The sequence below is a fragment of the Apostichopus japonicus genome, chromosome 12, assembly GCF_037975245.1.
Source record: "Apostichopus japonicus isolate 1M-3 chromosome 12, ASM3797524v1, whole genome shotgun sequence".
In the NCBI taxonomy this organism is placed as follows: domain Eukaryota; kingdom Metazoa; phylum Echinodermata; class Holothuroidea; order Aspidochirotida; family Stichopodidae; genus Apostichopus; species Apostichopus japonicus.
In genome coordinates, this window is record NC_092572.1 from 32,088,458 (window position 1) to 32,101,847 (window position 13,390).

Consider the following 13,390-nt stretch of genomic DNA (forward strand, 5'->3'; position numbering starts at 1 on the left):
CCCCACCCACCCTTCCACCCCTCTCTTACCAACACTCTCTTAAAAATATTCCCTATTAATCCATGATTATATTTTGTTTCATTTATCAAAACATCCTACAGAATTCTTTCGTCGATGACCTAATTATTAAAATAAATCCAACTAAACTTATTAAATCCAATCCTTGACATTAAAATACAGCAGACTTAACATTCTCTATTGTTAGTTTAATATAGATTACTTTTATTAATTAAATTAATTCCCTGTTTAACGGTTATGATGATTCTAACATCTACACCGGAGTACTTACTTCAGCTCCTTCATGCTTGTACACTGTGAGGAGTAAGACAAGATGGCCGCCAACTCTTCATTAGTTAGTCTCCTGTAGTCGCCATAGATCCACAGCTTCTGGAGAGAACTCAGGATAGAGAGAGAGAGACCAGACTGAAGGATAAGGTTCAGACCAGACTCATCAACTCTAGGAGAGCATTGGTTTAGAAACACGCAGGAGATAGGAATCTAGAATGAAAGAATAGAGTTACTGATAATAGAGTAGATAGAGATAAATAGATTGGATTTGGTTAGGATTAGAATAATTATAATGATATTATAAATAAATAAAATAACGAAATAAAAATAAAGGAAAGTAAAGCGATAAACTAGGACATTTAGGTCGTGTTTATTTGTTAAAAGGAATAAATTAATGGAAAGGAAATAAGGGATTGATTTTACGGGGAGACAAATATTAAGAGGAATAATTAGATTAGATAAGAGGAAAATAAAGTAGTAATGTAGGATTAAAGGGTTAGTTTTATTGTTTAACAATTAAATGATTAACTAACGGTTTTATAGCTAGTAAGGCTTAATAAAGCAGAATGTGAGGCTACATATGTTAATTGATTAGGTAATAGAAAACAAATTTCAATGACGGGTTGAGAATTTGATAAAAACTTGGTAATCAAGAACTGAGATTATTCTATCTTTTGAAGAAAAATATTGATGAAATTTATTTGGGTTTTAATTTAGAACTTCCACAAGGAAAATGCAATTTAAATGTAGCTATTAGTCACTAGTGTAATAAGAATCATGAAAAGGAAACTTCTACTTCAACTAATACAATATTTTTATAAAGTTTAAGGAGATTTGGAAGAATTATGTTTAATAAATAGGTTGTTTCTTATAATTAATATGCAATTTAGAGAAGCAGATGTAGATCAAATTCAAGTTTCAAGAGAGGAAGGTTATGAGGCTTAAACACAAATTTTAATATTCAAATTATTTAATTATTGATCCAAATCCTACTATTCTGCTTAAAATATAATTATTTCCAATGAATACGATTTGTTTAAAAGATGATGTCTATCTGTGTTTACGGATCTGTGTGACATAACTTCTAGTGGTTTTTTTTTACTCGAAATGTAGCATTTTTATTTCTTTGTGTTTGTAGATATTCCTAAATTGGGTATTGCTTATGATCTTAACTTTCTAAACTTTATCGTATCTTCCAATTAAATAGTACCATGCGCTTGTTTTACAAATGATATTGTTATCTGGAAACACTTCATATCCTTAAGGGTTTAATTATACTAATTAAGTATTACTACTTTTCAGTTTAATCAGATCGATAGGGTCTTCGTTGTAATATTTTCTGTTATTATGGAGTTCAGAGGGTGTGAACAGTTAGCGGTCAAATGTAAATTAACAAACACGAGAGATTAATCAGTTAATTATAAGTTTAATGAGAGGATGGCGCCCTTTTAAAACTAACGTTAGAGCTACGGCTCAGCCTAACGTCTGCTGTGGGGTGTTGCAGCGTGAAAGAAATGGCGCACATTCAATTTCAAAACCATTTTTATTTTTAATATCATGCGCCATAAGTCTGTTGGCCGGCTTGAAAATGACGTACGTTTTTTTTTTTATAATTAAGTGGGCAAAATTAATACAAAAACAGCTGTGAGTGGAACACCACGATCTAGTTGCTGCTGGAAAGACATGGACGAAAGAGTTTTTTTAATAACTATTTATTGCATTTTATTATTATTATACTTAAATTGGAAAACTGTTTTATAGAGGCTCAAAGCAGTAGGCCCTATACAAACTATATTTCAGGTATGTCAGGTAAGTGTCAGGTATATCGGCAGGAGTTAGGTCATTCAACTAATAATCAGTTATAATAACATTATTTCAGTTAGCCTGCTCGGTAAAAAGCTGCAGGTTTATTACACAATTTGCTCAAATGTCTGAACTGGTAGATTAATAGTAAGTTAGGTGATTACAATAATAATTGTGGGATGTTATAGATTGACTTGTATTAATGCCTAGTATAAGGTTTTGCTATGTACGATTAAAATCGAGTTAAACAATTTTCTGTGATATAAGATTTTTGAAGGGATAACAAAGTTTCTACAGCTTGTCTATGGATAATTTGTCATAGCTAGAATGGAGTTATTGTTTTCGAAGTAAAGGATAGGCATCAGCTCACCTAGAATGTTAATCGCTGGTTTTATTCTTCGCTTAATTTAAGATCTCTAAAGAAAACTCAGTGTCTCGATTGCATTGTATTCAATTCCTTTATATTTAAGATATGCTTTAACTTGGAATTTTTTGATAATCAGTCAACAACTAGGCAAAGATTTTATTTTTTATGAGTTAGATTTGCTAAGCATGTCCTCTTGCTAAAAGTGGTAATTCTAACTTTTCGCGGCTGATGTTTGAGATTTCTAACATAACCTAACTGTATTACTAGTCTAGCCTATATAGCCTACCTAAGTTTGGCCTGGCCTTTGTACACATCCTAGCATGCCTTCATACCTTACCGTCAAATTATCTCTCTGATCAATAAATACTGTTTTAACTATATTAACAGCGGTTCCTCGCCATTAAACAATCCATCTTAATAGCCACTCAACAAGTCACTGGTAACAAACAACGTCCACGATTATACTACGTATACTCTGCAACTCCAATAATATAACACTAAACCATTCAGTGATACATACTATAGATGTGAACAGGTATACAATAGCATGAGTCACCGATATTCATATACAGGTGTTTCCCAGCTGTTCGCGGGTGATTTTTGAAATTTGTAACAGACATTTTGGCGCCAATAGAAGTAAATGTACGACGAACGTAACGTTATACATGCCCGGTGGAACAGACAGTTTGAAACCTGACGTCGATTGGGTATGTAGTAACTTAGTAAGGAAGGGGTCGAGGAAGTAAATAATACAACACAACTTATATCAAGCAGATCAAGCAATCACTGACATTTCTCCCTAAGCGGTAGGGTGTTAGTCCCCCACCCCCTCCTTCCCCACCACCGGTTAAAATTTGGGCAAAAAGCATTTGATGTACACATTCCCCCACCCTATTATCTGCTAGTGGATGCATAAACAATCAATAAACACAAAACAAAAGTTTGAATACCGTCTCTTTCAAGTGGTTTAAGGAGTACATGTTTAATGAATATTAAAACCTACATGGAATAACATAAATTGAACATCTTTCGGTTTAGTCATACACATCTTGCAGACACATCGTGCAGACAAAACGTGTCTGTGTCAAGTTACATTTTTTTATACAAATAATCACTTGATCATCATGAAATTATTGGAATAAATGTAACTACAACAACTTTTTTCATCCCCCCCCCCACCCAACCACCTTTATAATTAATTCCACTCTATGTCAGTGCTGGATTATTCAGCTGAATCATTGCACCAGCAAAGAGAGTGTCAAGCAAGCAAACGATGTTTTGTCTTTTCACGTACCTCGTAATTGCTCAAATCAAAATACTATGTCGACATTTCACCAATAATGTTAATAGTCAATTCATGTAGCCCCCCCCCCATTTTTGTGTCCCTTTTTACTTAGTACCATCCTCAGCAAGAAAAGTTTACTATTTGGGATAAATAGTTGAAACTTAAATTAGAAAGAAATCTTGACTTCGAGAAATGCAATGGCAGTTTCGAGAGAAACGTACAAGTTTGAGATAAAACGCCAATATTTTTAGATAATAAGTCCACATTTTAAAAGTTTAAGTTTTAAACAAAAAGAAATCGACATTTAACATGGAGGGAACTAATGAGGTCGAAATAAATCGAAGAGGTTTAATATTTAGAAAAACTAGTTTAATGTTGAGAATTACGGTTAAATTACAGGTGGCAATTTTAGGACAATCTTGATTTTCAAGAAAAGGGTTTCAATATTGAAAAAGGGTTGAATTTCCCAGAAATATTCGAAACTGTCGGGATAAACATCTTGATATGAACATTTTGAACTTTTCAGTCTTCCATGTGAGTCACAGTCATGACAAAATGTGTATTGTTTGCTTAATTGGGATGCCTCCCCCCTCCCTCCCCAACCCATTCAATTTTTGATCCCTTCCTACGCCAATCAAATGATTTGTCACATGTCTACATAGATATGGGAAAGGGTGTAGAACATATAGGAGGTACATCTTGTGGCTAAAATTTGTGTATATTTCTGATCAAGTATATGTGTATTCATGGAGGGGCTGTATCGGTAAGTTTGCTTCTCCAATCCTGAAAACGGATCGACTCTCCTGTATGGTTTAGTACCCAATAACGTGGGTTCACATTCCAAAATTCTCCCGACAAATTTAGGAAAGGGAATGACCCTTTATGGTCAGACTATAAGTGGATTCGAAAGTTGTGATGGTGTTGCTGTGGAGTCGTTGTTCTAAAGAATACTAGTGTGAAGTTTGAAAACTGAAATGACCGATGTTAAAACCACTATTGTATAATTGCATGGAAAATCAGAAGATACAGTCTTGCCCGTCCAGTTATGCTGTATACATAGCCGTTAGGTGGACATGTTGCCCAACCAGTTATTATTCTTATACACTGGCGGATCCAAGGGGGGGGCCAAGGGGGGCCATGCCCCCCCCCCCCCCAAAGGTGAGCCAAAAAGTGTTTCCGAACATCCGCTAAAGCATATGATTGGAAATTAAAATAATCGTGAGGAATAGCGGTGGTAGACTAGTCTAAACCTTTTCGTTTTCTGGTTTAAAATTAAATGCAGAGCTCCCAACTGACCCGCAATTCGCGGGAATTAGACCCGCATTCTAATACCCAAACCCGCTGACCCGCACAAGCGTCCGAAAAAAACCGCATTGTAATTGTCAAGTATACATAAAAAAAAATTGCATCAAATTTTGACTTAGCAACCATCATTTCTTTAGCATAATAGAGTATAAAACGTCCTTTACAGCATCATTTGAACCTCAAATTAGCCTATATTTCTTTTCATTGGGGCGAGCAGCGAACATTTTCATGGCACGGGAAAGAATGAATTATCACCTACTATTCAATTTATTGATGTTACACACAAAAAAATGCATATTTCTCAGAAAATTTTGGGTGACAAAAGCCTTTCTGAGTGCCACCATTTTACATGTAGGCATCACCAGGATTCCAGAAAAATTCAAAAGGGGAGGGGGACACCCCCTCCCCATATATCCCTCCCCCAGGACGGCGATTCGTGGCATGGACCAGCATTTGCCTTCTCAAGAGTTGGGAGCTATGTAAATGTATGAGCATGAGGATTCACAGTTTAACACCATTTTGCAGTTACAGGCTGGTTGTAAGAAATTTATAACCTATGAAAAATAAAATTTCTTGTGAAAGATGAACCCAACTTTGTTTTATAAATATTTTAGAAAATTACACCTGGGAAACATTTTTTTAGAAGTAAATTAACATCACCATTGTACACTTTTGTCGCACCAAATTGCATCTGAGGGCATTCAGCAATAGAAAAATTTCCAAAGGGGGAGGGGGCAAAGGGGAGGGGGCACCCCCTCCCCTTAGACCCCTCCCCCATATCACTCTAATACCACTTTGGCCCCTCCCAAACAAAGGCCCTGGATCCGCCAGTGTTCTTATACACAATAATGTCTGACAAAGAGGTACACATTATAGCATGTTACCTTCATGTAGTCATGTACCACATTTTAATAGCAGATGATTTCAAGTGAGGGGGGCATGGACCCAACTGACTTAGGTAGGGCCTACACTATTATGGAAAGGCCAGAGTGGAAAGAAGAATTTGAAAGCGGAGGAGGTGTGGTCGTTGGCTTGTTAAAGGCAAATCACAGCAGCCCCGTCCCCTGAAATTGTTTTGAAAATTGATGTTACATGGTGCACTCCGAGGCATAATTACACTACCAAGTAGGTCTAAAATTGGCTCCATACACCATGCAGTTTTGCCTATGAATACTATTGTTTTAAAGTCGTGAGGGGCGGGTAGGGTGTACACCCGTTGAAGTGGCCTTCTTTTAAGCTGAATGTAACATTGACCACCCCTACCCCCGACTTCTTTCCAAGTGTATAATTTGGAAATTTTCTGATTAATGTTGAAAAACCAAAATACTTTCATCTCGTCATTTCAAAAGGTTTAAGAAATGATAAAATATTGACTTCTTTCCAAGCTTGTAGTCAAACAATATCCCGATAAAAGTCACTTGCAGTTGTAAGGGTTACTTTGATAGTTCCAGGTGACGGTAAGCCGGGCCTTACACTAATAACGTTGAACCGAGCGTGAACAGGAAAGTCTTAATAAGTAATCTCCAAAAGCGGATATTTGATAATAAGTTCCTTTTTATTAACTCTGAATATAACTATAACTTTGGTTTGTTACTCACACATACTCACGCACGCACGCACAATCGCACAAACACGCACACGCGCAGTAGCACTGCAACTTTACATGACTCACACTTCGTAACAATACACAAACAACACATCGTGTGAGTTCGTTTACTGATAACTTGGGATAATTAAAATGCACACGCATAAATGCTGATCATAAAGATATACTACGGAGCCCTCTGTTATACGTCTGTAGGCTTCCCCGATACGTCTTTAGGAGACACTTAAACCCCCGATTCTACAATAACAAATTACGACGCGATGCACAGGGCACACGCTTTGCCCTTGAACCTGATTGGTCCAATCTTATAGCTAACCCCTCACCCAACTCTTGATTGGTTGAGTACCAAGCTGATATGCAGATGAGCACATGCAAATGGGCACTCAACCAATTTGAACCAGTTTGGGTGTCTTCTACCCCACAAACCGAATCATTTAAAACAAAACATCTGTATACGCTTCTAATAACGCGTGATTCATAGCCCGCCACACCACAGAGCAAACCACCAAAACACGAGCCATGTGTGACGTCATAATAACATAAGTTGACAATATGTTAACACAAACTATAGAATACGCTTCAAATAGTGACGCAATACTATCACGATAGATTTCGCTAGTCGATAGTACGCGATAGTACGAGGTTAATCACTGAGCATGTCGGATAGACGAGACTCAACTTACTACTACTACTACTATAGTACGCGATAGTACGAGGTTAATCACTAAGCATGTCGGATAGACGAGACTCAACTTACTACTAATACTATAGTACGCGATAGTACGATGTTAATCACTGAGCATGTCGGATAGACGAGACTCAACTTACTACTACTACTACTACTACTACTACTACTACTACTACTACTATAGTACGCAATAGTACGAGGTTAATCACTGAGCATGTCGGATAGACGAGACTCAACTTACTGCTACTACTATAGTACGCGTTTTCATTGGAACTTACATCGCCTCTTTGCTTTACTCATTTGAAAGTCACGACCATCATATTTGTTTTTATTATTTGCATATTGCGTTTTCGTTATATATTTTGTGCCGGACCGCTTTTTATGTTTGGACTTCGGAAGATCTATTGTGAATAGTTAAAAGGCCGTCTTAGTTGTAATTTGATGAGTTGCAGTTTAATAACTAAGTATTTTTTTTAAATTTTCCACAAGACCTATGTGACCCATAACACGTAAACACTTTCAAGCTGCTGTACAGGATTCTATGAACGCATCATTACCGGAAAATTGTCGAGGTGTAAATGATGAATTTACTTTTTGCAGCATATTGTTGAAGTCCTCACTTTTAGATCTAACGTATTTGCCATTTTTTTTTTGGAAAATTGCTATTATTTGAATTGGAAGATTGATCATTTATCTGAAAGGAGGGGAATTTCCCTAGTGGCCAATGGAAACGACTTGAACAAGTCTCATTTTCAAATCCAAACAAACCATGCACGACACAGTGTAAAGCAGCGTTTGAAGAACAGTTGTATGGTTGTAGAACTTCCCGGTTTGTTTGGTGTGATTTCCCGAAGCCGGCGAAGCTTCTAGAACTGGCTTACTAAATATGAAGATATTGCAGCATATTACAGATGGTGAACATGGTGAAGATGGTGATACTGAAAGAAACAGAGTATATTGCAATTTTCAAAGACGTATGTCTTGTGTTCCTTTCATAATATTAGGCTATGTACCTACAAAGACAGGGATATCACATGTAACGATGAAGTTATGGCTTAGGTCTTTTCTAGTCATACAAGAAAAGTGCAGCCTAACTTAGGCCTAGTCCAATGGTTTTAGTTACAATATTCAATATTACCGCAAAATCCAGCATAACGCGTGACCTATAGGCTCAGCACAATGTAGGAATAGCTGAAATATGGTGATGCTAGCCTGTTATAGTTGGTAACAAGTTGAAGGGGAGGTTTCCTCCTTCAAATACTTTGATCATAATATTAATTTGTTGAAGAAGTGTTTTACATTTGCGAGATCATCCAACTGTCTGAGGTTTTAGCCAAATATAGTCATAAAAAGCTACTCGTAAAGTACTCTGGATTTGTTTCCTCTCCTGGGATATTGTGGATTTAAGTGCTAACTGCTAACCTGCCAGTGAATAAAGGTCAAATGAAATGCGAGGTTTTCAAAAGATTGAGATTCAATATTCCATATCATATACAAGCATTATTTTAGTTTGTGTCACCCAAACAACTGCAGTGCTTTACACCACCCTTGCTGGTCCAAGACAACCCATTATTGGGAACATATCCAGAATTAACATGGTTTGTGCTGGTTATGCTCATTTCCTAAGTATTGACGTATCTACAGTTTCAATATCACAAATCAAATATGCACTTTATAATTTACTTACTAAAAGTGTCGGGGTCTTTTACAGCTAACATGTGAAGTTGATTGCCCACAAAAACAGCTGTGGTGGTCACTTTGCTATCTGAATGCAAAAGCTCCTAAGAACTTTCAGAAAGCTTCAGAAACCAAACACTGTATTCTGTAATACTGTATAATCACTAAATTGAAATGATCAATGATTGGATCAATGTGGAACTGCTACAATTGGGTTTTCTTTGTTGTGAGTATCCTTTTGTTTCTGAAATCTTCTGAAATTTCTGAATAACTAAGTTGATTTCATGTTAATGTTTCACTTTTGATTTAAAAGTCACTGAGGCTCCAATGGCTCCATGATGTAATAATTCAACCGTAGTAAGAAAACCCTCTAGTGAAGATGATGACAGAGACTGTACTGGATGGAGGAGATCAGGGGCCTGTTTCACTAAACTCGACTTACGCACACAGGACTTAGTGCTCCGCGGACTCGACTTACACTAAGATGCGTCTTAGTAAAGTACTGTTTGGATCTCGGTTTCACAAAACTGTTCTTCACTAAGACGCGTCTTAAGATGCGTACATTTTATTTTTGTTGACATGAACGAGGCTGTGACCTTTGACCGCGAAAAGTTTTAACAGTTCATCGCACGAACGAACTTTACAATTGCAAGAATGGGAAAGGTAAATACCAAGTAAAATGCCTTTTATAATCACAATTTTTGGCCAAAACTTATGTAATATTTATATGTTGACGTCAAATAGACGGAGAGTTTTCTCATGAAGTTATCGAGACATAAAGTTGTCTCCTTCGTTGTTATTAATAAGCTACAGTGCAGACGTAATGGGACCAAATTGCCTAGTAACCATATTTAGCACTTGTTTAACCGTAATTCAAGCATAGGCCAAGTGTTAGCAATTATCAGTATAACTAGTATTAGGCCTAGACTAGGCCAACAAAGTACTATGCTTATGTTTTCCAAATCCGAGTCAGGAAGCCGCCAACGCTGATCGCGAGGAACCCACACTACAGTCCTCTTGAAGGGCTAAGGTAGTATGTGCTAGCATTACAGTCGTAAGGTAGATCCTGACATGTTTCAAGTTACTACTGATACTATACTAGCCTACGTAGGCTTAGTTATACTGCTAGTGCTATATAGCCTACATGCTACAACTTTACAAAGCCAAAAGCTAGTCTATGGACCTAGGCTTATTTAGGCTATCGCATCAGTGCTCAAGTGGCTACTGTGAATGCGATGTGGGCCTAGTAGTAGCCTAGACCTACTAACCTTTTGTAACCTCATGTATACCTAGCCTATATACATGAATGCAGTATTAGTATTAGGCTTGTACAGAGTGGGCTGTTGAACGTGTATGTCAGTCCCATAAGAAATAAGGTCTAACCTAGTTGGATAGACCTAACCTGACATTAACAATTATACTAACATTACACCGCTACTCACTGTGCTAGTACTAGGACTAAGATGTCGTATGTCAGTATTACAGTGAGTGTTCAAGTCAGAAGAGCACTCATTGTATCTTATTGCCCTAATTTTCACAAACAAATATTCCTCTTCAGGAAAAGCGAAAACGGTGCCCAGATTTCTCGGAGGTAGAAACACTCACTTTAGTGGAGTTTGTCGCCACTCACAAGGCACTGCTCTTTGGCACTGGAGGGAAGGGGTGCAGTAAAGAAGAGAAGATGAAGGAAAGGTTTGTGAATTCCACAGCAATCATTGTGTGTTCAAATTGTCTGTATGTTTGTTTGTTTTGTTTTGCAGCTACAGCTAAGAGATTCCACTACACAAGACTTGCTTTTACAATATCCTGAGTAAATCCTAATTTTTGTTATTAAAATATCATTTGAAATGTCAGAAACCATAAATTATCACTTGATTGATTGAATTCAAAAGTTGTCATATTACTGTTCTTGAGTTATATCTAGAGCAGATCCTGTTTTCCTTGGCTTTTTAATGGATGCCCAGGTTTGAAATTTATATTTTATTATGGAGCGGCCTTCTGTTATCATGTTGTTTATATCAGTGTTGGGTTCCTTTTTTTTTGGTGCTGGTGCTATTGGATGAAATATGAACATGTATTTAATTTGTTTAACCTTGATCATACTCAACAGAAACTGGAAGAAGGCAGCAGCGGTCCTTCAAACAGTTGGTGGACCAGTACGGGAGTGGACTATGGTCCGAAAGAAATGGAGAGACTTGGCTTCCAAGGCCAAAGCCTACAAAGCCCCCAAGACAGGTCAGATTATATGACATGTTAAAGTACACAGGACAAACCTCGCTCCCAATAATAATGTTGCAGTTTCTGAATGCAGTATGCTGCAACAATTAAAGGGGAGGCTGGGGGGCAAGGGTTGTCGATTGCTAGCTACTGCCTATATGTCCAATCACTTCTGTTGAGGAATGTAGATTCCAATTTTAGAGGTTTGCAAGAGGGAGCCTCTAAATTAAAGGACGGCGAGATGACGCCATAAGCACTGTATGATACAACTATTGATGTTTTCTCCTCAACAAAATGGGTGATTCTTCCATGACAGGGGCCAGCGTTTTCTGACAGAGGGCCATAGCAATAATAATAACTTCATAAAATCAACGTACTTTGAGAAGTAAAACTGATATATTATTATATTGTTATTGTAGGTGGTGGTCCCCCAGTGATGGAAGATCCTCTCTATGAGAAAGTTCTGGGGGTGCTAGCCAAAGAGGTGGTTTGCGGCATATTGTCTGAGGATGATATGGCAAGCTCACAGGTAATGAACATTAGCCTACATTATATTAACCTTATATGTATCGACCTGCAAACAATTCCGGTGGGTATCGCCACATCTTCACTAGTTATCGGAGCTTGTTACTGGCCTGGGCCAATTACTACCTTGGCCCATGTACTTAATAAAGTGGTAATCTGTGGTGTTTTCGTTAGTCCCAGTGTATAGCAGACCCAGCACAGGAGATTTTCTCTCTTCCCCCCCCCCCCCCCGAGTACATGTGTTTTTGTCTGGGCTCTAGTACATGGAAGGGCTGCTACCATTGTTGGTTTTGTGCACCCAGCAAGGTAATCCTTCATTTATTTATTACTTTTTAATCATTCTTTTCAGGAGACCATCTGTTCTGATGAATCAGAATATGCCTCGAAGCCAACTCCATCTGTACCATCTCCAGTAGAGCCACTACAACCACAGATGAGTTTCCAAACTCGACCTGCAGCAGTGAGGCAATGCCAAATTCAGGAGGAGCTCTTGGCTATACAGAGAGCTAAGTTGGCAGCAAAAAAGGAGCAAACAATTGTTCTCCGCTCCATTTTAGATGTCCTGCATGAAATCTGCAAAGACAAATCTGCCTGTCTAGTAGACATGCTGAATAACATGCAAGACATCTAAAATGTATTTCCACACAGGTCTTAATATCAAATTCCAAAATAATTAAAGTCTTAATACTTGTTTGCTGTTGAATTTCGGAAAACAATTGGCACATAATCTGTTGGTGGGGGGGGGGGGGGGGGTGGGGGGCTTGAAAATTTTGATTGAAGTTTGTAGAATCTATGGACTCGTTAAAAGATCTGGCTAATTTTATTCAGCTCAAAATTTTTATACAAATTACTCAATAAAAATAATGACTGTTGATATGAAATTGCATAGAACGGTGTTATTTACACTGAGCTTTGAGTACATTGTACTTTGAGATACAAGGGTCACATCACTTGCACAATCTCTAATGTCATCTATCTGATCTCTTGTAGAGTTTGCAGCATCCAGTATGTTGGTGAACCAAAACCACCCTCAAGAAGTGGTTCTATTGTCACAGTCAACACCATGCAGATTGAGACCCGGGTTGCAGAGCACTTTAACAGTCCAAACCATACAATTAATGACATGTCCCTACAGGGTATTGAATCTTTAGGTAGCCGTCCTGACCTAGTAAAAATCACCAGAGAGAGACGGTGGATGAAATGCCTTCGAAACCATTCCAAGTCATGGGCTCAACATTCAGGAAAGACATGACTAACCTTTCTTATGCTTCCCTTCTTCTCTTCCCCCCCCCCCCTCCTGTCACCCATCTTCTCGTAGCTCTCTTCCGCTTTTTCCCTTCACACATTTCTGTCTTTGTCCTTCTCTAGTTTACTCATACCCTCTACCCATAATCCTTTTTTTCCCTCTACAGTTTATCTCCTCCTACCTCTCTTCTTCACCTTGTTTTTTTCTTTCTTCCCTCCCTCCCTCCCTTGTCTACTAATCCTCTTACATCTATCTCTTTTGTGTTTACCCTGCTCATTAACCTGTCTGTGTTCTGTTTGTGTATTTGTCCCTTCTGTTATTGTTTCTTGTCATTCAGCCTCTGAAGAAGATCCTGCTAGGATCTAAGCAGCAGGCCAACTTAC

The 13,390-nt window shown here is 37.9% G+C and overlaps 3 protein-coding genes across 19 annotated transcripts in view; 1 reads left to right on the plus strand and 2 right to left on the minus strand.

The window, feature by feature from the left end:
- Nucleotides 1–13,390, minus strand: part of LOC139977751 (uncharacterized) — a 177,053-nt gene that overhangs the window by 136,673 nt on the left and 26,990 nt on the right. For all 17 annotated transcript variants that reach the window (XM_071987358.1, XM_071987357.1, XM_071987356.1 and 14 more), the window contains exon 6: nt 290–498. In XM_071987358.1, the coding sequence (XP_071843459.1) occupies nt 290–498 (209 nt within the window). The remainder of the gene's footprint in view (nt 1–289; nt 499–13,390) is intronic.
- The window catches only part of LOC139977745 (NLR family CARD domain-containing protein 4-like), a 346,755-nt gene that overhangs the window by 131,596 nt on the left and 201,769 nt on the right, over nt 1–13,390 (minus strand). The gene's annotated exons all lie outside the window — the stretch shown is intronic.
- LOC139977762 (uncharacterized) lies at nt 9,434–13,238 on the plus strand. Its single transcript, XM_071987397.1, has 5 exons — nt 9,434–9,682; nt 10,578–10,711; nt 11,130–11,254; nt 11,656–11,765; nt 12,111–13,238. The coding sequence occupies exons 1-5, from the start codon at nt 9,674–9,676 to the stop codon at nt 12,390–12,392; spliced, it is 660 nt and encodes a 219-aa protein (XP_071843498.1). The 5' UTR covers nt 9,434–9,673; the 3' UTR covers nt 12,393–13,238.